We start from the raw sequence: 24,767 nt of genomic DNA, 5'->3' as shown, positions 1-24,767 counted from the left end.
TCTTTAAAATGATAATAGAAGCTTAAAATCTAAATATATAATACCTAATTAAGATTTATATTTGTACCCACTACAAGGTGTAAGCGCACAATTTTCAGAAGAAAAGAATGTTGTTAAATGTTTGCTCATAAAGTTTAATAAACCATCTATAATGATTTGTTATTTTTACGAATTCAATTTCGCCTACAGCGTTGTCATTATATCACTCATTTGGAATTTTACGAGAAACGATGATTTACAGCTTCTCTCTGATACGGTTTCTTTATAATATTGCTCAAAGGCTTGAATCTAGAAAGGCTACGTGATCAAACAAAGACAATTCAGCTAACACGCCAATTCGACAATCATTATATGAATCTGAGTACACTTAAAAGATTAAAGGTTTTAACCTTGACCATCATTAAAGTTGTTTTTAAATGCAACAATTTTATTAAAGAACAGACTTGTTTTTGTATTCTTTTTGACCAAACTCAGTAAAGACACGTCTAAATTGCATTTTATTGATAAATTCAACAACACTTACCGTTACCTTGATGATATTTTTCGTTAAATAATCCAGAATTTTGTAAATATATTGCAAATATTTACCAAAATGAACTCACTTTGGCTCAATTTTTTGGAATTTTGGCTCCTCAATGCTCTTCAACTTTTACTTGTTTGGCTTTATAAATATTTTGATATGAGTGTCACTGATGAGTCTTATGTAGACGAAACGCGCGTCTGGCGTACTAAAATTTATAATCCTGGTACCTTTGATAACTATTTAAATAGATAAAATTTAAACGGTAATAACTGTCCTGTCCTAGATTTAGATATTTCAGTTTTACACGAGAAACTCCAAATTAAAATTAACGACTAAAGGGAAATTTTTTCCCTATTGTTAATTTTCCCTTTTCTTATGGTGATGTTGTAAGGCACTGTTAAGAATTGCGCTAATATTAACGTATCTTTTTGCGGTACGGCCGCTATCTTTGTGACGTCGCGTAATTGTTATACTTTATGTTGTATTGAATAGAAACGTATAATGGCAGACGTAGTTCTATCTTTAACGCCTTAGATAACTTACGATCAAATACACAACGCAACGCAATAATCTACATTGGTGCCGTGACTTCAAACGGAGAGAATGGACATCAGCCGATTAAAATCGAGAGCGGGGAACAAAGCAGCGGTAACAAAAGTTTTTAAAAAACTGGAGGAAGCCATCGGAGATTCACAAATAGACACGGAGGAAGAATCAACATTGCTCGAAGCAATTGAGAAGAAAAAGAAGACGTTAGCCAGATATTAAATTCAGTCGAATCAGAAGATATTACAAATGAAATTCTTGAAACAGATGAGTATCATTTAGATTTAGAGGGTAAAATTCGAAAATTTAAGAAGTTCCTAAAGCCCGTTACAAACGCAACATCTTCGATACTAGATTCAAACGCACCAGAGTTTGTTCCGTACACAAACCCATTTATTCACACAAGTCAGCAATTATCTCAATCAAGTTCTACCTCAAGTAAAAACCATCGCCTACCAAAGCTATCTCTTCCCAATTTTAATGGAGACATTCTACAATGGCAATATTTCTGGGATTCATACGAGACCACGATTCATCACAATCACACATTAACTGACATTCAGAAATTTTCGTACTTGAACTCATTGCTTCAATTTGAAGCTACAAACCTAATTTCAGGATTGACCATGACAAATCCAAACTAACACAAAGCAATTGAATTATTGAGAAACCGCTATGGGCAACCACATAAAATCATAAATGCATATATGAGAGCACTACTTGATATACCCGCACCACATGATACATTAGAAAGTTTGAGAACATTTCATGACAAATCAGAAGCTTACATACGGGGTCTAGAGTCTCTTGGTCAATGTCAGGTAATGTACGGATCGTTATTGATACCAGTAATTCTCGGGAAGATACCGCATGAAGTACGAAAAAATATAAAACGAGAAAACGGGAGCGACAGTTGGAATATTCAATCGCTTAGAAACGCGATAGGTAAAGAGATTTCTATTCAAGAGTCCGGATACGGACATTATACCCAGACGTATTCAACCGTAAACCCTAGCGCAAATTTCATAAGAGGCGTTAAACGAGTAACTTCAGATAAAACCCGTCCGATAAACACAACAGACAAGTCATTTAACTCGAATCGGAAGAAACAATGCGCATATTGTGACGGAAACCACTGGTCGAACGAATGTAAAAATGTCATAGATCACGATAAAATAGTAGCCATTATAAAAGAAAAGAGATTATGCTTTAATTGTTTAGGTAAGCATAAAATAGCCGATTGCAAATCCAAGAATACGTGTAAGTGTTGCCACTGGAAGCATCACTCTTCATTATGTAAACAGAACTCGTACTCAAATAAACATCATATTGAAACTGAACAATCGCAAAATAAAGTAGACACAGAAACTTCTATGTTGTATACCGCTAGCGAAGAAAGGTCCACTGTTTTACTGAAAACCGCATTCATTCCAGTCGTTCACAAAAATACATGTATAGATGCAAGAATACTCTTTGACGAGGGAGCTCAGCGCTCATTTATAACCGAAGAACTAGCAGCTAAATTGGACATTACAAAAGAAGGTTCTGAAACATTAAGTATAGCTACATTTGGAAGTACTACGAAAAAGGTGAGAAATCTTGACAAAACAACAATTAATCTTAAGTCTACCGAAGGAGAATTAATTCCTATTAAAGTTTTAATTGTACCAACCATTGCTTCACCACTTCAAACTCACAACATAGGAATAACGCAGAAGTTTTCATACTTACGTGGTCTACAATTAGCACACCCAGTCATGGAAGGAGAGCAATTTGAAATATCCTTATTAATTGGAGGTGATTTTTACTGGGACATAGTTCAAGATAAAATAGTGCGTGGAAACGGTCCAACCGCAGTTAGCTCGAAAATTGGATATTTACTTTCCGGTCCAGTCCCTACACGAACCAGCAATGCATCTTTCTCAATGATGAATATACTAGTATGTCACAAACAAGGGGAGTGCGATCTTGAAAAATTTTGGAAGCTTGAATCGTTGGGAATTGACGCTAAGGAACAAAATGATCCAGACCTAGCTGAATCAATTGAGAATAACTTACAAACCTCTATTACGAAGAAAAATGATAAGTATATTACGAAATTACCATGGAGAGAGAATGCGCCAGAACTACCGACAAATGAAAACATCGCAAAACGCAGAACGGAAAGCGTTATTCGTCGCCTTAAGAAGGACCCCGAGATGTTCCGAAAGTATAGTGAGATAATTACAGACCAAGAACAAAGAGGATTCATTGAAAAGGTATGTGATGAAAGTACATGCACAAACAAGATTCAGTATACATTCCGCATCATCCAGTAAAAAAGGATTCAGTCACCACCCCGATACGCATAGTATATAACTGTAGCTGTAGAGCGAACGACAGTAGTCCTTGTCTTAACGATTGCCTTGCAACATATCCACCAATTATGACTGATTTGACGGAGATATTAGTACGCTTTAGAATGTACAAATATGCAGTTACAGCAGATATTGAAAAAGCATTTTTGAATATTGAATTAGATGTTGATGACAGAGATGTCACACGATTTTATTGGTTAGAAAACCCAATGGACACAGAAAGCCGTTTGATTACTTACCGGTTAAAAGTTGTACTTTTCGGCGCCACCTGTTTGCCATTCATGTTAAGCGCCACGCTAATGAAACATTTTAGATACAATCCGTCAACTACATCAGCCGAATTACAGAGTAATTTATACGTGGAAAACGTTCTAACCAGTTTTACAGATAAAGAATCAATTTTGAAATTCTACACGGAGTCAAGAAAATTATTGTCAGAAGCAGGATTCAACTTACGGTCTTGGAATTCTAATAGTACGGAATTACAGAACGTCGCAGGACTAGACAAGATCGACGACAATGACGACATAGTCAAGATTTTAGGCATGAGATGGGATAGGGAATCCGATGATTTGAAATTTCAACAGATTGAATTTATGGAAAAGGACAGAAAGATAACAAAACGCGAGGTTTTGCGAACATCGTCTAGAATTTTCGACCCCCTCGGATTAATCACGCCAATTACGGTGAAAGCTAAGCTGTTTATGCAGACTTTATGGAAGGCAAAGTTGGATTGGGATGAATGTTTGTCCGACGAACTGAGAAGTAAATAGCAGGTAATAGCTTTAGATATCGAGGAGGCTACCAAAATAGTATTCCCACGAATGTTAACGGAAAGAGTTATTAACGAGAAAACGTCGCTACATATTTTCACAGACGCCAGTCAGTTAGCATACGGAGCTTGTGCTTACTTAGTTACAGCAAATTCATCGATCATCGTCATGGTACCCGTAAAACCGATTTCATTACCACGTTTAGAACTTATGGGCGCGCTTATCGGCGCCAGATTAGCAACGCATCTTCTTAAAGTCATAACAACAGAACATGTGTATATGTGGAGCGATAGTCAAATTGTTTTGAGTTGGGGGTTAAATCGTCAAAAATCTTAAAACCGTTTGTAGAAAATCGACTTAACGAAAAACGAAAATTAACAGAGAATGCTGAATGAAATTATTGTCCAACAGATGACAATCCAGCTGATTACTTAATTCGCGGAATTTACGCTAAACAACTTTATAACAACAGCTTATGGATGAACGGTCCACAATGGATTTTAAATCGTGAAAATTGGCCGACATGGACGAGGAAAATTGAAGAATGCAGCACGATGGTAACTGTTAGTGATGAAAATACAGACGATGAAAGTACAAATGCTTTAACACAGACAATTTCATGTATAGATATACAACGATACAGCTCTTTAGAAAAGGCAATTAGAGTAACAGCATACGGCATGCGTTTTATACAGAATTTACGGAATTCAGGAAATAAACGGTCAATCGGATTTATCAGTGTTGAGGAGCGATGTAAAGCATTACAAGTTCTTATAGTAACAGTACAACAGGAAACATTTAAGGATGAAATTGAAAGCTTGAATTCATCTTCACAGAAAAAAGTGCCACTAGTTCGACAACTTAAACTATATACAGACAAAAATGGATTACTACGTTGTACCGGGAGAATTCAAAACGCACCTGTGAAGGATAGTGCTAAATATCCGTTGTTATTGCCAACACACCACAGTCTTACGTCCTTAATTGTAATGAATGCACATACAAAGACTTTACATGCCGGACTTAACAGTACAATCGCATATATTCAACAGAAATATTGGATACCGATAATAAGACAGTGCGTAAAATCACAAATTCGTAAATGCGTTCAATGCATTAAAATATCAGGAATGCCTTACAGCGCATCCGATCCGCCACCGCTTCCTAAAGATCGAGTCAACTACGATTATCCTTTTTCAGTAACCGGCGTTGATTTCACAGGAGCTTTGTATACAAAAGGAAAACACAACGAATTAAGCAAAACATATATTTGTTTATTCACTTGCGCCGCTACACGAGCTATACACTTGGGGATAGTCACAGATTTAACTGAGGAGTCTTTCATACTTGCTTTTAAAAGATTTGTCGCTCGGAGATCTACACCAAGGATTATGTTGTCCGATAATGCAACAACCTTCAAGACAGCCGCCGAAAAGATTACAAGATCAAGCAAAGACAACCGAATACAAGAAAAACTTGCCGATCAAGGAACTGAGTGGAAATTCATACCCAACCGAGCACCGTGGTTTGGAGGCTTTTGGAAACGCCTAATTGGACTCACGAAAAAGTCAATTAAAGCAATACTAGGAAAGTCATGTGTCACTACGGAAATGTTGAATACAATTGCAATCGAAATCGAGGGAACTCTAAACAATCGTTCGATAACTCACATTTCTACTGATATTAAAGATCCCGAACCGCTGTCGCCAGCGCACCTTTTATATTGTCGTCGACTTGAAAACCAATCGGAACAAAATATTGACAGTGTTACCTCAGAAGACTTGCACGTGAAACTGAATAAAAATCTACAGAGAAATAATGAACTAATCAACCATTTTCGCTCAAGATGGAAACACGAATATCTGACGTCACTCCGTGAATTTCACCGAACATCTGGAAGAAACGAACAAACAATACAAATAGGTGACATTGTACAAGTACAAAATGACACACATCGTATAATGTGGAAATTAGCAGTTGTACAAGATTTAGTTCGTGGAAAGGATGGACTCATTCGATCAGGTGTTATTAAGACCGACACAGGAATCACAAACCGTCCGATTGTGAAGCTCTACCCGTTGGAAATACGCAGTACACATGATGACAGTGAATGAAATTTTCTGCCCCGGAGAACTTTCTGCCCTGGAGAACTTTCTGCCATGGAGAAATTAGTGGATGTATAGACTGTTCAATTAACTACGGTTATTATATAGACTTGTAAAAGTGTTAAATTATTCAGACGTGAACAGTTAAAATACTATTGAGAGACTTTAAATTTGATTTTATTTCATTTTATGTCACAATTTACGAATTTTTCATATTGTATTTCAAATTTAAGTTAAATATCATTTTCTGCGGCCCCAGAATGTTAAGAATTGCGCTAATATTAACGTACCTTTTTGCGGTACGGCCGCTATCTTTGTGACGTCGCGTAATTGTTATACTTTTTGTTGTATTGAATAGAAACGTATAATGGCAGACGTAGTTCTATCTTTAACGCCTTAGATAACTTACGATCAAATACACAACGCAACGCAATAATCTACAGGCACCATCTTACGGTTTTTATATTTACAACTAGTTTGCTATGTCCCTATCTGGTATGTCGGGGTTTGTTTTATTCTAACTAACGTATGTATTACTGGTATATTATTGCGCCAGGGATTTCGATACCACAAAATACTTAAAACCGCTACTAAATTCGTCATAAGATATTAAGATTTGGTTTTGAATTTTGTTTGTACTTGTAGCAAACTTATTTAAAGGGATAGCACATTCTCATTTTTAAGGAAATTTAGAAACGATCCTTAAAATTATTTATTCCAAAAGTTTACCAATTCAATTCTGTAATAAGAATATTGAATATTGTTTGTATTGGTAATTGTATTAAATTTGTTATCTATAAATAAAAGCAAACTACATAATATTGTTATAACCAGTTTTATTTGCTAATTGAAAATTAAGCGGAATAAAATAATTTAAGACAGCAGAGAAGATAATTCTGTTTAATTGGTTATTACTAACCGACTTAAATAAAAGAGTGATCTATTATTACTGTAAATGTATAATGTCTCTAGTCTGGTCAAAGGGTCAGAGTGTCCTACTTAATTAAACGATAAATTGTTGAAATTAGATAACTTGTTTTCACGTGCAGAGAAATTTCTTTTATGAACAATGCATGACCGGATATCATCTTTCTTATTGGTCAATGGCATTGCGGGTCAGCACGAGTTCACGTGTAAGTGCATTGTGGTCACTTCCTTTTATCATCAGCATTTGATGTGTTAACTTGTGATTGTCATCAAACAATTTGTTCAAAATTCCCACCCACATACCGCCCTTTATATTATCTTTTGAGTAGATATGTATATATGTTTATTTATGGGGCAGGTTTTTCTCCCCACCTTTGCTATTCTTTGACATTTATTCAATTGACATGATATTAGTTGATGTTATTTCGTAGTAATTATGTATTATTATTTCATATTAAATATGAACTTTTATGTCAAATGTTTTATTTGCAAAATGTATTTTTTGCATTTTATGATTTTGAATAAATGACCTTTTTTCGTCAGTTTAGTTTTATATCATAAAGCAAATCAAGCTCAGACTCTGGCTTGTGTTTACGTAGTATGTTTATGGTATCTAGCTGTCTGTCTTAAATACATATACACATTCATGGATCTACAATCTGTCGAAACTTGTATCATGGCATTTCACAAGGTCGTGTTTTTCTCTGACTGTTTATGACGTTTCAATGTAAGATCGTTCCACTGTGTTAGATTCAGGGAGGATTTGGGTCCCGTTAAGATGTTTAATCCCACCATAGTATGCATGTTTGTACATGTCCCAAGTCCGGAGTCTGTAGTTTAGTGGTTATCGTTTTTTGATGTGCTACATATTTGATTTTCGTTCATTTGTTGTACATACATTAGGCCGTTAATTTTTCTTTTGAATTGTTTTTGTCATTTCGGAGCAATTTGAACTGACTATGCAGTATGGGCTTAGCTCATTGTTGAAGGCCGTTCGAATACCTATATTTGTTAAATTATGTGTCGTTTGGTCTCTTGTGGAGAGTTGTCACATTGGCAATCAAACCACATCTCCTTTTTATATAAGGTTGTTTTCCCTATAAATCACGTATCCAGACATTGAACAAATACACATGCAGTTCATAATCCTTGATATATATTGAAATGAAAATATGGAGATGTGGTATGAGTGCAAATAAGAAAAATACATCAAATCTTAAATTTTGTTACACAATAGTTATGAAAGGTACCAGGGTTATAATTGTGTACGCCAGACGCGCGTTTCGTCTACATAAGAGTCATCAGCGAAGCTCATATCAAAATATTTATAAAGCCAGACAAGTACAAACTTAAAGTACTTTAGGATCCAAAATTTCAAAAAGTTATGCCAAATACGGCTAAGGTAATCTATGCCTGGGATAAGAAAATCCTTAGTTTTTCGAAAAATTCAAAGCTTTGTAAACAGATTTTTTTTTAAATGACACCATTATTGATATTCATGTCAACACAAAACGTAAAATTGAAAATGGAAATGGGGAATGTGCCAAATGTCTTTTTTACTCCCACAAATAATCATCAATGACAATTGATTCATAAATTTTGTATTTAAAAGAAAATCACTATTTGTTTTGCCGCCTGATTCGACTAAATGTTGCAGATCTCATCAAATTTGACATTCTAGTTGTAATTCATGAAACCTAAATATGTATAATGCACTGTAAAAAGAAAACGCAGCTGAAAAATTATAATGAATAATCAATATATAAGGCAAACTTTTATTTTTTTGGTAGATTTTTCACAATTACATCTAAAATTTCGGTTAAAAAAATTAAAGGGTATGCTAAAAAAAAACTGCTATCTTGAAGCTTGTTTTTCAGTAAATGTATTATTTAAATTTGCCTTCTGATTATCTAGAAAATATAATAAAGATACATTATATATTTATCACATATAATATGTCGTTCTTTGTTCAATTACAGATTGATTGATAAAACTCAGAATCATACACCTGCTTTGACTACAAAAGAAGTTATGGTCTTGCTTTATTAACAATATTTTTATTATTCTTGAAATTATAGCGATGTTCATAGAGGAAACGGCATGCGTTGCGTGCCAATAGAACGACTTTACATACATTTTAATAGTAAAATACTGTTAAAAGATTTCAGTTTCAATTCATCTGATTCTGAACATTCTAATGATACTTGCAGTAACTAATAAAATCTGTAAATCAGATTCATGTCGAAGTTTTTCTCAAAAACAGCCCATGGTGCAGAGATATTTGTCGTGATCACGTTATTACTACCACTAGGTCGATAACTCTGTTGTTGAAATGTATGTCTCCGAGTGTAACATTAGAAATAAGAAGATATGACATGAGTACCAAATGAGACAACTCTCCATCCAAGCCATAATTTGTAAAATATGTAAAAGTTCTGCCCTTTACATGGAGCGCCAGATCGGACCGCACATAAACAAAAAAGGCCCCAGAAATGACTTTTATTATCTATACAAACAAGAAAACCAACGGTATATTCTATATACAAAAAGAGAAATAAATCAACAATATACCTTTTGAAACTAGAATGGAATTATGTTTCTTTTAAATTCTTGATTTAGTATGTATATATATTTGTGTAATCAAACGACCAGATTCTACAAACGTATTTTTAGAAAACATATATATAAATTCGAAATAAGAAAAAGTGCCGAAACGTCATCTTTTGTTCAGTGAAATATCTTAATTGATTGCGAAATAATTTAGATTTAGCAAAGTTGAACAATTAGATTGCTAAATTTTAAAAACTACTCTTATTGTTTCTTAAAGTTTTATACAGACAAATCTTTATATATATAAATATTAATTCTAAAGTTTAACAAACTCGATTCAGACAACTTGCAAATATATGTTTGTAGACAAACGTCTATTGTCGCTAGGCATTATCTGTTAAAAACAGAAAAACATGTCTGACTTTCTTTGTGAAGAAAGGACTAAACTAAGAAAGGAATTGTCTTTGCAGGAAATTAATCTAAACTAACAGGTTTCCGCAGTACAAAGTAAGTGAAAATTCCATCGATGACTACCAGAGTTAAATAACCTAAAAAAAGAATATAAAAGTGCATTTTTAAATTAATATAATGTAATATGTCTTATACCAAGATAACATTGCGTAAATACTACGAATCTAAGTACATACAAATTTCAATCAAAAGTAAAATCACCAAAATACTGAACACTGGGGAAATGTATTTATCTATGTAAAACGTTTATTTGTTGTGACATTTGTCACATGACTAGATATACCGGTTTAAGGTATACTCTAGAGTATATCTATATAGAGTCATGAGTATATCACGAGCTAATATAAGCGGGAAGAATTGTAACAGTAAATTTTGGTGTAATTATGTCTCATTCGACGCTTGGATTTCGGACAGTTCAGTCTGGTCATTTGACCCAACCCACCCACTTATTATTTTGTCAATATTGTAAATTGATGTATTCATACTCAGATGGTGTAGATGTTTTTTTAAGATTATACGTCCTTGAAAAGATTGTTAACAAAGATATTTCTTTTGTTGATTGTGTTTAATAGGAAAATGATATTATGAAGCAGCGGCTACGGGCGTGCAGACAAATATTCATATATTGTAAATGAATTGAATAACATGTTTAACTGTACTGTCCAAGCTGATATCCCAAATAGTTTTTGGATTTTTTATTTATAAATATGTTATGTTCGTTTGAGTTGTCGAACTAGAACATAAACGACAAAACACATCAAGAACTGTCATATTCCTGACTTGGTACAGGCATTTTCAAATATAAAAAAATGATGGATTACACCTGATTTAATAGCGCTAAACCTCTCACTTTGTTGGCAGTCTCTTCAAATTCTGTTATATTTACAATGATTAGGTTTAACAATATACAAAACACGAAATATGCTGAAATACCTAACTCAATAAGAAGACGTGTTCCAATACTTAATGGAATACGATGGACCTCATAGTGTGTCCAGTCATTGTGAGAGTGACTGTAGGGAAAAATAGTAAAACAGAAACACAGTAAAATACAATTGGGACACAGTTTTTTAAATATTTTATTTGTGTTACTATTTTTAATGTTGAAACATATGAACTTTTGAAACGATTCAAACAAATGAGACCTGTCATGTGGTATATGAAATAAAATATATTTTGCTTATCATCCTTATAATAGATCTAGAATTATTTGTTAATTTGGCAGGCTGTTAACTGTTAAAGAAATGTTTTATACACGTATACACATACAGTTACCTACAAAAATATACAACTGATGTACAAAAAACGATCATATTTGAATAGAAAAATTAAACGAATCGAAATTATTAAGATATATGAGATTAAGTCAAACAGTACATTTACTGACACAATGGCCAATAAATTACACACCAATGTCCATTCTTTTTATTGCTTCTTTGTCTACTTAATGATAATGGATTTTGAGAACCCGTAAAGATGGTAACACAAAGAAACGATTAAACATTATCTACAATCTAAGTATCCTATTAGATAGTTAATAATATCTTTGAACAAGCTACCTAACTGTAATTGATTAAGTGAATCAACTGTAATAAAATATCATTGTACGTTTGTTTACATTTATTTTCAGCCAGCACGACGTGATAAACAGGACCAAAGAGAAAGTTACGAATTTGAACATTGCGTGGAAAGTAGACCCAGACGTGTTGATGGTGTATGATAATTGTCAAATACAGGACGGGTTGGAAACATCTAATTTGTATTCTGTGTATTAACTTAATCTATTGTTACTTACACCAATGATTTATTCAAGAAATAAAAACAAATTTTTTGGCTGTTGGAGACACGGGATTATTAATAAGACAGATTGAAGAAAAAAGATAAGTGGGTTTTATATTGAATATAGTTATCAAAGGTACCAGGATTATAATTTAATACGCCAGACGCGCGTTTCGTCTACATAAGACTCATCAGTGACGCTCAGATCAAAACAGTTAAAAATCCAAAAAAATACAAAGTTGAAGAGCATTGAGGACCCAAAAATTCCAAAAAGTTGTGCCAAATACAGCTAAGGTAATCTACTCCTGGGCGTAAGAAAATCCTTAGTTTTTCGAAAAATTCAAAGTTTTGTAAACAGAAAATTTATAAAAATGACCATATAATTGATATTCATGTCAACACCGAAGTGCTGACTACTGGGCTGGTGATACCCTCGGGGACGAAACGTCCACCAGCAGTGGCATCGACCCAGTGGTGTAAATAGTTATCAAAGGTACCAGGATTATAATTTAATACGCCAGACGCGCGTTTCGTCTACATAAGACTCATCAGTGACGCTCAGATCAAAACAGTTAAAAAGCCCAAAAAATACAAAGTTGAGGAGCATTGAGGACCCAAAAATTCCAAAAAGTTGTGCCAAATACAGCTAAGGTAATCTACTCCTGGGCGTAAGAAAATCCTTAGTTTTTCGAAAAATTCAAAGTTTTGTAAACAGAAAATTTATAAAAATGACAATATAATTGATATTCATGTCAACACCGAAGTGCTGACTACTGGGCTGGTGATACCCTCGGGGACGAAACGTTCACCAGCAGTGGCATCGACCCAGTGGTGTAAATAGTTATCAAAGGTACCAGGATTATAATTTAATACGCCAGACGCGCGTTTCGTCTACATAAGACTCATCAGTGACGCTCAGATCAAAACAGTTAAAAATCCAAAAAAATACAAAGTTGAAGAGCATTGAGGACCCAAAAATTCCAAAAAGTTGTGCCAAATACAGCTAAGGTAATCTACTCCTAGGCGTAAGAAAATCCTTAGTTTTTCGAAAAATTCTAAGTTTTGTAAACAGAAAATTTATAAAAATGACCATATAATTGATATTCATGTCAACACCGAAGTGCTGACTACTGGGCTGGTGATACCCTCGGGGACGAAACGTCCACCAGCAGTGGCATCGACCCAGTTAAACACATCTTTGGAAAAGCAAAACTCTATATGTATATTCTGATGAGCATTCGGTCTCCAAACGTTACCAATGACAACATTTTTTTTTTATTAAAATTCGATGATGAGCATATTCCTAGATAATATCTGTAATTTCATCATTGATTAGAATGGGGATTTTAACAACGGTTTGCACGCATTATACTTAAATATAATGCAATTTTAAGGACTGTAATGACTACATACAAAAACGAAGATGTGATATGATTGCCAATGAGACAATTCTAAAATTTGGTGACTATGTGGATCGCATCTATCCCATCGAATTGGAGATAAAGGATACTACAGATACAGTTAAGTCGGCTTCATATCTTGACTTACATCTAGAAATTGACAATGAGGGTCGGTTGAAGACAAAACTTTACGACCAAAGAGATGATTTCAGCTTTCCAATTGTGAACTTTCCATTTCTAAGTAGCAACATTCCAGCAGCACCTGCATACGGGGTATATATCTCCCAATTGATACGATATTCCCGTGCTTGCATTTCCTATCATGATTTTCTTGATAGAGGGTTACTACTCACAAGGAAGCTATTAAACCAAGAGTTCCAAATGGTGAAGTTGAAATCATCCCTTCGTAAATTTTACGGACGCCATCACGAGTTGGTTGACCGTTATGGAATAACCGTTTCACAAATGATATCGGATATGTTCCTTACGTCGTAACTACAATCCCCTTCCCTTTCATGAATTTGACATACCGAATTAGACTATTTACCGTATTTGTAATCACATAAGCAACACGACGGGTGCCGCATGTGGAGCAGGATCTGCTTACCCTTCCGGAGCACCTGAGATCACCCCTAGTTTTTGGTGGGGTTCGTGTTATTTATTCTTTAGTTTTCTATGTTGTGTCATGTGTACTATTGTGTTTATGTTTGTCTTTTTCATTTTTAGCCATGGCGTTGTCAGTTTGTTTTAGATTTACGAGTTTGACTGTCCCTTTGGTGTCTTTCGTCCCTCTTTTTCTAAAGGTCACCATAAGGCCTTCAACAATGAGCAAAGCCCATACCGCAAAGTCAGCTATAAAAGGCACCGAAATGACAATGTAAAACAATTCAAACTAGAAACTAACGGCCTAAAAAAAAGTGAGCGAAACACAAATATGCAACACTTTAACAAACGACAACCACTTGGACTTTGGACAGGCACATACATACATAAACATACATACATAATGTGGCGGGGATAAATATGTTAGCGGAGTCCCAACCCTCTCCCTAACCTGGGACAGTGGTATAACAGTACAACATAAAATAGAAGTGGACATGGCCGGGTACTTGTACACCCCAACAACAAAAACACTAGGATCAGATCTGATCTGAAAGTACTCGCAGTTAACTGACAGCTAGTTCAAAGCCACTAACAACTAATAAAAAAAATTACATCTAAGACTAAATTGTAAATCCGTACACATCCAACATCCAATGGATAAAACATCCAATAGATAAAAACACGACCTTGTGCAATGCCAATATACAGGTATCAACATAATGTAGATCAATATATGTGTATAACATACTAGTAATATTTAGTCTAATTTTAATTTACTGATAACTAAATCAATAAATATACCAATAAAAACAATATTCGATGATGTTATAACAGCATTGAGTTGGTAACCTTTTAGAATAAGTTCATTTAAAGAAGCGATAAGTTTACAAGGATCATTTCTAAATTTCCGGGCACGGTTAGCAACATTTTCGTAAAAATGAGGATGTACTATCCCGTTTGAAATAAGATTCAACCAAACTTCAAAACCAAATCTTTATATCCATGTAAAAATCAAGTAGAGGTTTTAAGTAATTTATGGTTACGATATGCTTGGTTTAATAATTTACCAGTAATACATAGATTACGTTTGTTAAATTCAAAAACGTCACAACAGACACAGGCATAGCAAACGAGCTGTGAAATATGAGCACCGTAAGATGGTGCGAAAGGAACATCACAAGATAAAAGTGGAAAATTAATAAAAGGGAACGAAAAATCGTCTCTTTTGTCGTAAATGTAAGTGCGGAGTTTCCATTCAGTTTTATACCGAAGTATCTAAATCCAGAAAAGGACAGTTATGACCGTTTTGAATTTGATTTATTTAAAGTAAGTTCATTGGGGTGAATGTCAGCAGTATATTGAGAAAATCCTTGATTATTTAACGAAAAAATGTCATCAAGATAACGGTAAGTGTTGTTGAATTTGTCAATTAAAAGGACAATTAAAAGCCGAGATGAAACAATATTTAAATGTTTTTTGTGCAGTTTAGGTAGCCAATATTGGCCTTAAACGAAGTCAGATGGCTAGACAGTGGAAAGCTTACACTTCGAAATGACAAAGTATTATTATATTCAGGCAGGAATGATGGAATACATCAGGCAGGAGTTGGAATGATGCTGTCAAGTCGAGCAAAAAAGGCACTGATTGAATGGAAGCCAATCACTGAGAGACTAATGTATGCCAGATTCCACACATCAACCATTAAAATAAGTATCATCACTGTATATGCACCGACCAACGATGCTACAGATGAAACAAAAGAAAGCTTCATAGAACAGCTAGATAGAGTCATAGCAGGAACACCTAAACATGACATCCTATTAGTAATGGGAGATTTTAATGCAAAGGTTGGAATGAACAATGACGGTCACGAAAACATCATGGGAAGGCATGGAATAGGGAGAAGAAACGAAAATGGAGGAAACCTCCTTGATATTTGCCAAAGGAACAACTTAGTCATTACTGGCACAATCTTTCCACACAAAGACAAACACAAAGTAACATGGATATCACCAAACAAGAAAACAGAAAATCAAATAGACCATATCCTGGTTACAAGACAACACAGAACATCAATACTGGACACAAGAGCTATGAGAGGAGCAGACATTGGCAGCGATCACGAACTCCTCAAATGCAAATTAAGAATCAAACTTAAGAAATACAAAATAGTAACAGATACTTCAAGAAAGAGATTCGATACCACAAAACTACAATGTCCAGAAATAAGAAAAGCATTTTCAATCGAGTTGAAGAACAGGTTCCAACTCTTAGACGAGCTAGAGGACATAGAAACATTCTGGGAAGGTATAACAAAATGCTATAAAGAAACAGCAACTAACACCCTAGGTTTCAAAGAGCGTGGACAAAAGCCCTGGATCTCCAATGAGTCATGGAAACTTGTAGATGAGAGAAGACAACTAAAGGAAAGAACTAACAGCAGTAGATCAGAACGAGTTAAGAACAACTTACATGCCAAGTACAGTGACAAGGACAAGGAGGTGAAGAAAAGTATGAGAAATGACAAAAGGCAATGGACAGACAACTTAATAGAAGAAGCAGAAAAAGCAGCAAGCAATGGCATGATGAAAACTGTATACGAAGTAACAAGAACAATTTGCAATGAAAAACAGAAACCACCTCAAGTCATCAAAGATAAGTCTGGAAATCCATTATCTAGCCATGATGAAAAACTAAAAAGATGGAAAGAACACTTTCAAGAAGTCTTGAACAAACCTGAGCCTGAAATACCATTTAACATCAATTTAAACTATGAAATCGAGGAAAGAGGTATAGATACAGGTCCAATCACGAAAGAGGAAATTTCAAAAGCATTGAAAAGATTAAAAAATGGGACGTCAGGAGGTATAGGTGGCATAACAGCTGAGATACTAAAAGCAGATTCAATAACAACCACCAAGTATTTACATAAACTGTACAATATGATATGGATTGGAGATAAAATACCAAAAGATTGGAATAAAGGTGTGATAGTTAAAATAGTAAAGAAAGGAGATAGAACATGCTGCGACAACTACAGAGGCATAACACTACTCTCTGTGCCAAGTAAGGTATTCACTAAGATCATCATCCAAAGAATACAAGAAGGAATAGATGAAGAACTGAGACAAGAACAAGCTGGCTTCAGAAGGGGTAAAAGCACTACAGAACAACTTTTCACATTAAGAAACATTATTGAACAATGTTCAGAATGGAATGCTCCTTTATACATCAACTTTGTAGCCTTTAAAAGGCGTTTGACTCCATCCACAGGGAAAGCTTATGGTCCATCTTAAAAGCTTACCACATCCAAGACAAACTCATCACAGTTATAAAACTCTTTTACGACTCATTTGAGTGCGCAGTCATAGACGAAGGAATACAATCGGATTGGTTTAAAGTAAAAACAGGAGTAAAACAAGGATGTGTGATGTCTGGTTTCTTATTTCTATTAGCCATTGACTATGTCATGAAACAAACGATTAAAGACCATGAAACAGGAATCAGATTGAAATTTACCACCAAACTAGAGGACCTTGATTTTGCTGACGACCTAGCACTACTGTCTTCCAATTTCCAACACATACAACTGGAAACAGATAAACTTCAAGAGAATGCCAGCAAAATAGATGTATTTATCAAAGTTGTACAAAATCGAACATGTAAAGTTGTTGTTTATAGTTAACACGTGTTTGGTTAATTATAGTAAGGTCGGTTCGATTGGGATATTGAGTTCATGCACGAGTGAACTCAGGTGGTTTAAAGTCATTCGAGCCATTGCAGTCAAAGTGTACAGTAGCATTTTGCAAAATAAATAATATTATTAATCATATTATTTATTTTCAGATTTGTGGACCACAAGTATGGGGAAACTAGTACCAGCTGCTTAATAGCTATATATTTATATGAACTTTCAACAATATTATACTCATATTATATTTATAATAAAATGTGCGCTTGTCTCTGCAAGTGGCGTCTCCCATGTAAGAGTTTGTGGTTATTTGATAAATATTTTATGTTCGTTTGAGTTTACGAATTAGAATTTAAGACTTAAGATTAACACCTCTAAAACCAAAGTAATGCGGATGAACACCACAAATAACAACTCAGTGAAGTTAAATGAGAAAGACCTAGAAGATATCGATACCTTCACTTACCTAGAAGGAATAATAACAACAAAAGGTGGATTTGACAATGACATGGACAACAGGTTGAAGAAAGCTAAAGGCCAATTTAGCAGGCTAAGAAAAGTTTGGAGATCGTCGGTACTGTCATTTAAAACAAAGGTCAGGTTATTTAACAGTTTAGTCACATCAGTCCTTCTATATGGATGTGAAACCTGGAAAACCACCGAACAAGACAAGAAGAAATTAAACACCTTCCAAAACAGATGTCTAAGACAGATACTAAAAATAAGATGGCCTGATAAAATATCCAACGAAAACCTTCACATAAAAGCTGGAACAAAAAAGCTAAGTGATGATATAATAGAACGAAGATGGAGATGGATTGGTCATGTACTAAGGATGGATACCAACAGAATATGCTCAGTTGCACTCACATGGAAACCTGAGGGAAAGAGAAAAGTTGGACGTCCCAAAACCACATGGAGACGGACTGTAGAGACTGAAAGAACATCACTTGGATGGAACAGCTGGGCTACAGCAAGAACAGCAGCTAAAGACCGTGTAAAATGGAAAGAATGTATCAGGGCCTTAAATGCCGACCGGCATGAAGAGGATAGGTGAGGTGAGGTGAGGTAGCCAATACATAGACGGGACCTTAAAATGTTCAGAAGAAGTGTTAACTTTTGATGTGGTTGTGGTATGTTTACTGTATAAATTTATGTGAAGCAGATTGACTTGAATTTAAAATTTCATTCTTAAGAACGTCCGTGTAGTATTTACTGCATACCACCACCATATTTTGGGCTGCTTTGTCGTCCGGTACAATCAAAAACCGTTTTGCAAATTTTTGAGGTTCATTTCGTATTCTTGAAATAGATGTATTATGTACTCTATTATTTACTTCTAAATCATTTTAAAATGAGATATTCTCTTATCTACCACATTCATACATTTATTTAGTTTTGTTGAGATATGATGTATAAAGGCAACAGTAGTATTCCGTTGTTCGAAAGTGTTTAAGTCTATAAGTGTAATACTCAAATTGGCTATCACTGCTTTAATCATCATGAAGAAGATAAACTTTGATTTTTTGAAATTCTATGGCTTTTCAACCGCAAGAATAGATTACCGTACTTGTATTTTGCAAACCTTTTAGGAATATTTTGTCCTATATCCTCTTCAACCTCGTACTTTTTGTGACTTTTTTTAATTTTTTATTATTCGGTCGTCATTGATGGGTCATTTGTAGACGCAATGTGCATCTTGCACAAATACAACATTTCTATCCAGGTATCTATAATGAAATACTTTTATAGACGATGCCCTTGGGTGCGTCTATATGTTTTAATTAGAGGTCATACATACATATTGTTGTACATTAACCAAGGTATATATGTACCCAAAAGAACCCACGCAGCAGAATATTCTGTTACGGTTACGGTTCCGGTTTATTTTCAATAGATAAAAAACATTAGACTTCTCTAAATACTTTTAAAATGACTTTACTAGCAATTACAAAAATTTCGAAGCATATTGTTTGTCTTTGTTTGTGTAGTCTGAGTTTGCTATGGTGTTAACAGTTTATTATCGATATTGAGTTTAAATGTCCATTTTGGTGTTGTTCGCTTCTCTTTTAGAAAACCTTTTAAGAAACTTCTAATTTCAAAGGAATATGTATTTTATTGACAAAATATATCTCATTCCGCTTTAAAGATTTTGTTCTACTATATATTTCAGAATTTTTTGACTGTTTAGTTCACGACGGATTTGTTAAAATTACCGTAAACTTAATCCTTTTCTCATTTGATGGATTGATATCATCAAATAAGACCAACCAACAAATATTAATATGCCAATAATGCCATGACCGGAGCCAGTATGGAATCAGAATATGCTTTCTATTCCAGAGAAACATAGATAATCGGCTATAGTTTTGTGTGGGTTGAGGTTCGTGGGTTTTTGTCTTCAATTGTGTTTTGTAAACAGTTGTCTTCATTGTTGTGTTTTGTTGATTATTTACCACTGTTTTATTTTTTATGTTTTTTTCTTGTTTTTTATATTGTATTGGCCTCATGGTATCAACAGCATCTTTTATAATTAATTTTTCAATTATACATATATCGAATCATACCCTTTTACTATAATTTACAATGATTCTTATATGATTTGCATACTAGGGAACACGTTGATACTATTGGCCGAGAGGACTTCCGGTAGTTGATTTTAACGTTGGTTATTTTTCGATAGACGATGTTGACCTTCTTTTCGTAACAAATGTACACAAGATGGCGGCGATAAAAACACCGACGTTTACAAAATTTATTTTACGTTAATTTTAAATTAAATAATAAACACCCAAAAAAATCGTTTGAATTATAAGAGTTTTTGCATTTTTTCAGATCGCAAATTTCTTTGTGTACATATTATTGCGTTATTCAACAAATATATTCACGCGCAAGGTCTATTCGGTGATATAAATCTACAATTAACGTGCACTACAGGTAACGAGTGTGGAAAAAACATATTCCCTATCTCCAATTTCAAAGAATTATAAGGATTGAACTCCTTTTTAAAGAAATTTATTGGTGTATCAACTGGACCAAGTCACTCACAAATATATGATCAAAGTCCTTTGGACTTTTATTTGTTTGTGAGTGAATTGGTCGAGTTTATACACCAATAAATTCCTTTGAAAAGGCGTTTAATCCTATACTATTTATCTTTCGTATTTTCATCATCCTAATTTACCATGGATGTATATTGATTGCTACATTTCGATTACTGGAGTTACACAAATACATTTTATAACGGCCAAATAATTAAAACAAATGCTTAACTAATTTTCGAAATCATTCATTAATACAGAAATAATCTAAGCATTACCTCAACAAAGGGCGAAACAAAAATATTTGTTAGATAACTTGATTTAAAATAAAGTATATTTTGGGAAATATTTCGTTCAAATTCAAATAATTTCATTTTGGATGTAACGCGTCTTCTGATTGGCTGACGTTATTTTGTTATCAGCCCATAGACAAAATTTAGTCATGTGACCGTGAAGTCATCAACGTTTTTTCATGATTTTCATGATTTTCTATGGTTTAAAATGGAATTTAGAATTAAATTATAAGAAATGACTGTAATATTTTTTCTGTCTAATCGAAAAAAAAATGTTAAATAACCCGCTATGCGCGTTATTCAGTGAGCACCAAATGTTTTATGTTTCATCATAGACAGAAAAAAATATTACAGTCATTCCTTAAATAACAAAACAGATCGTTATAGAGAAAAAAAATATTAAAGCGACATACCAAGATTAATTGCAATTGCAAAAATTAGACAGTAAATAAATATCTGAAAACGTTTTCCATTATAATTTTATCAAAACGGTTTTAAATTAAAGAAATGTCTTTTGAAAATTTTAGTTTGTGAAGAACATTCTAAAAATCCATAGAATCCTTCTATTTAGTCGACAATTCTTCGATACTTTAATGATTTTTATAAATTTCTACTTAATAATTATAATTTCATGAATAAATTTTCCAAAAGAGAATTGGCATCCGTCACTTTCCATATTTTGGAGTGTAAACGTTAATTGATATTTTTATATTTATTAATTAGCTGTATAAAACATTGAATACTTCGAAATACTAAGTATTTTTACATAAGGAATATATCATCTTTTCTAAATCTTTGTCCCTGACTGCTTTTCAACTTAGTACTTTATTTTGTTTTTTAACTTAGTTTTATTCTGGCGTCACTTATTTGTCTTTTGAACACGAAACGTGCGTTTGGCGTACAACATTATCAGCCTGGTATTTAGGTTCACTCAGAGAAAGTTTACATAAGCTCTATCAAATTGAGTTAAGTCATTATACTTTTACAGATAGAGTATTTTGCTTGTGAGAGAATTGTCTACATATCCATTATATTATACTCTACTATTTTAGTCAGTTGGTCCCTTGTGGTGATTGGATTCATTGACCATCTTCTTATTTTTTATTTATTGACTGCATGGTTTATTACTTTTTGCTGTGTAGATGTATATTTTTACAGTTAGTGTGTTTTACTTATGAGAGACCTGTCTTCATATTCCATCAGGTAAGTGTTCTATCTTACAATGTCATTTAATCTCTAATGGAGAGTTGATCATTTGCAATCGTACCAACGATGCTGGAAGATTTAGAAAATATTCTTTTTAGTTTGTAATGGATGATATTCCAGGTAGGTCAATGTAAAGAAAAACATCTGTAGGTTAACAATAACTTTATTTTCACAACCATTTAATATCAATACACAACGGTGTCAATATAGATATACTTCATCTTTTTTTTCTCAAAATATACATATTATTTACAAATGTTATTCAGCAGATGAAGAAGAACACCATAATATGAATGAACAGAATACAAATGGCTTACATTATATATACTAGTATTGCAAGCATTGTATAAGAGTTTTCATAATTGCTTTCTCTTGAAAAGGTTCATTGTTTAATCTTATAGCTATTTTTTAGTTTGTTAATAAAATGCTATTATTTCTTCGCGACTTTGTCTTTTAAGTTCCTTTTCTTGGATTGAAAATAACAGAGAACCAAAGGTCCAGATTTTCTATCAAGTCAGTAAAAATGTGATGCAGGAATGCAGATATTTAATGTGAATTTTCATTTAAAAGAACAATTCATAAGAATAGAACTTATAAATATTAGTATTTTCACAAATGTTGATTAATTTTTTTTTAATTTTTTTTTAATTGGTATTTTAAGGGGAGGTAACTCTCAAACAGTGCATTTTCTGAAGGAATCTACATGGAATTTTCCTATTTTGTATTTTAGCCGGAAAAAAGGTACAGTGACCATATCTTTTCTTTTGATATTCTCAAAGCATTATCTAAAAGCTATCTTTTCCTTAAGTATTTAACAATTCTATCATTTTATTTAGCTTCTAATCCCAAAATGGTGTTTTTTCCTGTATTATCCATACAAAATGTGTCATTTTGTCACGTCCTGTAGCTTGAGAAAATGCGCGGTGACCTATCATTTTTATTATATTTTTCAACATATATCAATAGATACTACGTTTTTGCAAAGTATGAACAAACTCTATCATTTTTATTTTAGACTCCGATACCACCTTAAATTAACAATTCATTACATAACAATGATAGGTGTGCAAAAGGAAACCTTGTCCCGCTTGCTAGCTTATTCGATTTTCAATTTACAGCAAATTAAAACCCTAATTGTACATAGTTTTTTTTAAAGTTTTGTGTTATAATTTTGTAGTTCATGTCACCACAAATGCATGTTGTTGTAAACTACCGTATACCATGCTATGAACCTGTTTATCAAGCCGCGATATCTGCATAAACCCCCCTAATTCTGCACATACATTTGAATGTTCGCTATATTAAGATTGAAATCGGTGACCAAACGTTATGGTTAAAAAATATTTGATCATACCTTTCACTTCGACTCACGCGACCACTTCAGAGATAACTGTATTGTATTTGGTACTTAATGACGTCTATCGGTAGTTTTACTGTCGCAAAAATAGTTTATCTGGCGACGCGTAGCGGAGACAGGCAAACGGGGTTTTGCGACAGTAAAATAATTGATGGTCGTCAAAAACAGTTATCTCTATTCTAATGCCAAAAATATGTTAGAATAAACCGCCATACAAATCCACACTCAAATCAAAATATGAGGCTACATTTGGTAAAATTACGGATCAGACATATATGTACTTGTATCTAAGAACCGCGAAGACATACCGTTAATGCTTTGAGACACAGACGCATCGTATCTTTATGAACTATATATAATTCTTGTTCTAACAAGTTGATTTTAATGATTTAAATTCAAAACATATATTTAATAGGTCAAACCAATAATGATTTCCATTTCGACCCTTGAATCGTGACCCGATAAATTGAGATAAATGACCTAAATTGCATGCAATGTAAGTAAACGACCAAAGTGGAAATGGTATAACCTCATCAGCATCCATACATTCTCTAGAAATCGATATGACATAAATGAGATGATCAATCTAAAGCAAATAACACTAATTATATAGTATTTATAAAAAACAGTTTCTTGTTTCTTACAAAAAAATGAATATTCTAATAATAATAATAAAATGAACATCTTGTAAAGTATACCAGACATTATACGAAGTAATATAATACAGATAGTTTATAGAATATGAGAAATATAGATTCTACCACTACATCGAGTGTGATACGATATTTATCCATTCTCAACAGTTTAATTTATAAATATTTAAAACGCTCGGCCAAGAAACAACAAAATAATTTAACAGCAGCTTTATTATAATTAATGACAAAATCTTACCAAATATAAAGTTGTTTCGTGGGTGCGCACATACTTTTTCAATCTCAAATGTACTTAAAAATTTGATGAAAAACAAGAAAAATCACTAAATTTTACAAAATATACACATAAAGTCATGGTTTGTTGCCATGATAACTTGTTCAGTGTACAAAATTGTTTTGTTTTCCTGAATACCTTTTACCTTAGATACTTTTCATTAATTTTAAAATATGTATGATAACATTAAAATTTGCAGTGATTTTTGGGCCAAATAA

The 24,767-nt window shown here is 33.5% G+C and overlaps 5 protein-coding genes across 5 annotated transcripts; all 5 read left to right on the top strand.

The window, feature by feature from the left end:
• The first annotated feature begins 1,776 nt into the window (after positions 1-1,776).
• Positions 1,777-3,387, top strand: LOC134716907 (uncharacterized). The gene is made up of 2 exons (XM_063579924.1): positions 1,777-1,890; positions 2,374-3,387. The coding sequence occupies exons 1-2, from the start codon at positions 1,777-1,779 to the stop codon at positions 3,385-3,387; spliced, it is 1,128 nt and encodes a 375-aa protein (XP_063435994.1).
• Positions 3,388-3,494: 107 nt separating this feature from the next.
• On the top strand, positions 3,495-4,199 carry LOC134716906 (uncharacterized). The gene has a single exon (XM_063579923.1). It carries the CDS (start codon positions 3,495-3,497, stop codon positions 4,197-4,199), a length of 705 nt encoding a protein of 234 aa, XP_063435993.1.
• A 554-nt stretch (positions 4,200-4,753) lies between these two features.
• On the top strand, positions 4,754-6,313 carry LOC134716905 (uncharacterized). Its single transcript, XM_063579921.1, has one exon. It carries the CDS (start codon positions 4,754-4,756, stop codon positions 6,311-6,313), a length of 1,560 nt encoding a protein of 519 aa, XP_063435991.1.
• Positions 6,314-15,647: 9,334 nt separating this feature from the next.
• Positions 15,648-17,330, top strand: LOC134716904 (uncharacterized). The gene has a single exon (XM_063579920.1). The coding sequence runs from the start codon at positions 15,648-15,650 to the stop codon at positions 17,328-17,330; it is 1,683 nt and encodes a 560-aa protein (XP_063435990.1).
• A 783-nt stretch (positions 17,331-18,113) lies between these two features.
• On the top strand, positions 18,114-18,782 carry LOC134716903 (uncharacterized). The gene has a single exon (XM_063579919.1). It carries the CDS (start codon positions 18,114-18,116, stop codon positions 18,780-18,782), a length of 669 nt encoding a protein of 222 aa, XP_063435989.1.
• The last annotated feature ends 5,985 nt before the right edge of the window (positions 18,783-24,767 follow it).

This window comes from Mytilus trossulus, chromosome 4 (assembly GCF_036588685.1).
Source record: "Mytilus trossulus isolate FHL-02 chromosome 4, PNRI_Mtr1.1.1.hap1, whole genome shotgun sequence".
NCBI lineage: Eukaryota > Metazoa > Mollusca > Bivalvia > Mytilida > Mytilidae > Mytilus > Mytilus trossulus.
The sequence above is the reverse complement of the archived record's forward strand: the minus strand, read 5'-3'. Positions and strand labels throughout refer to the sequence as shown.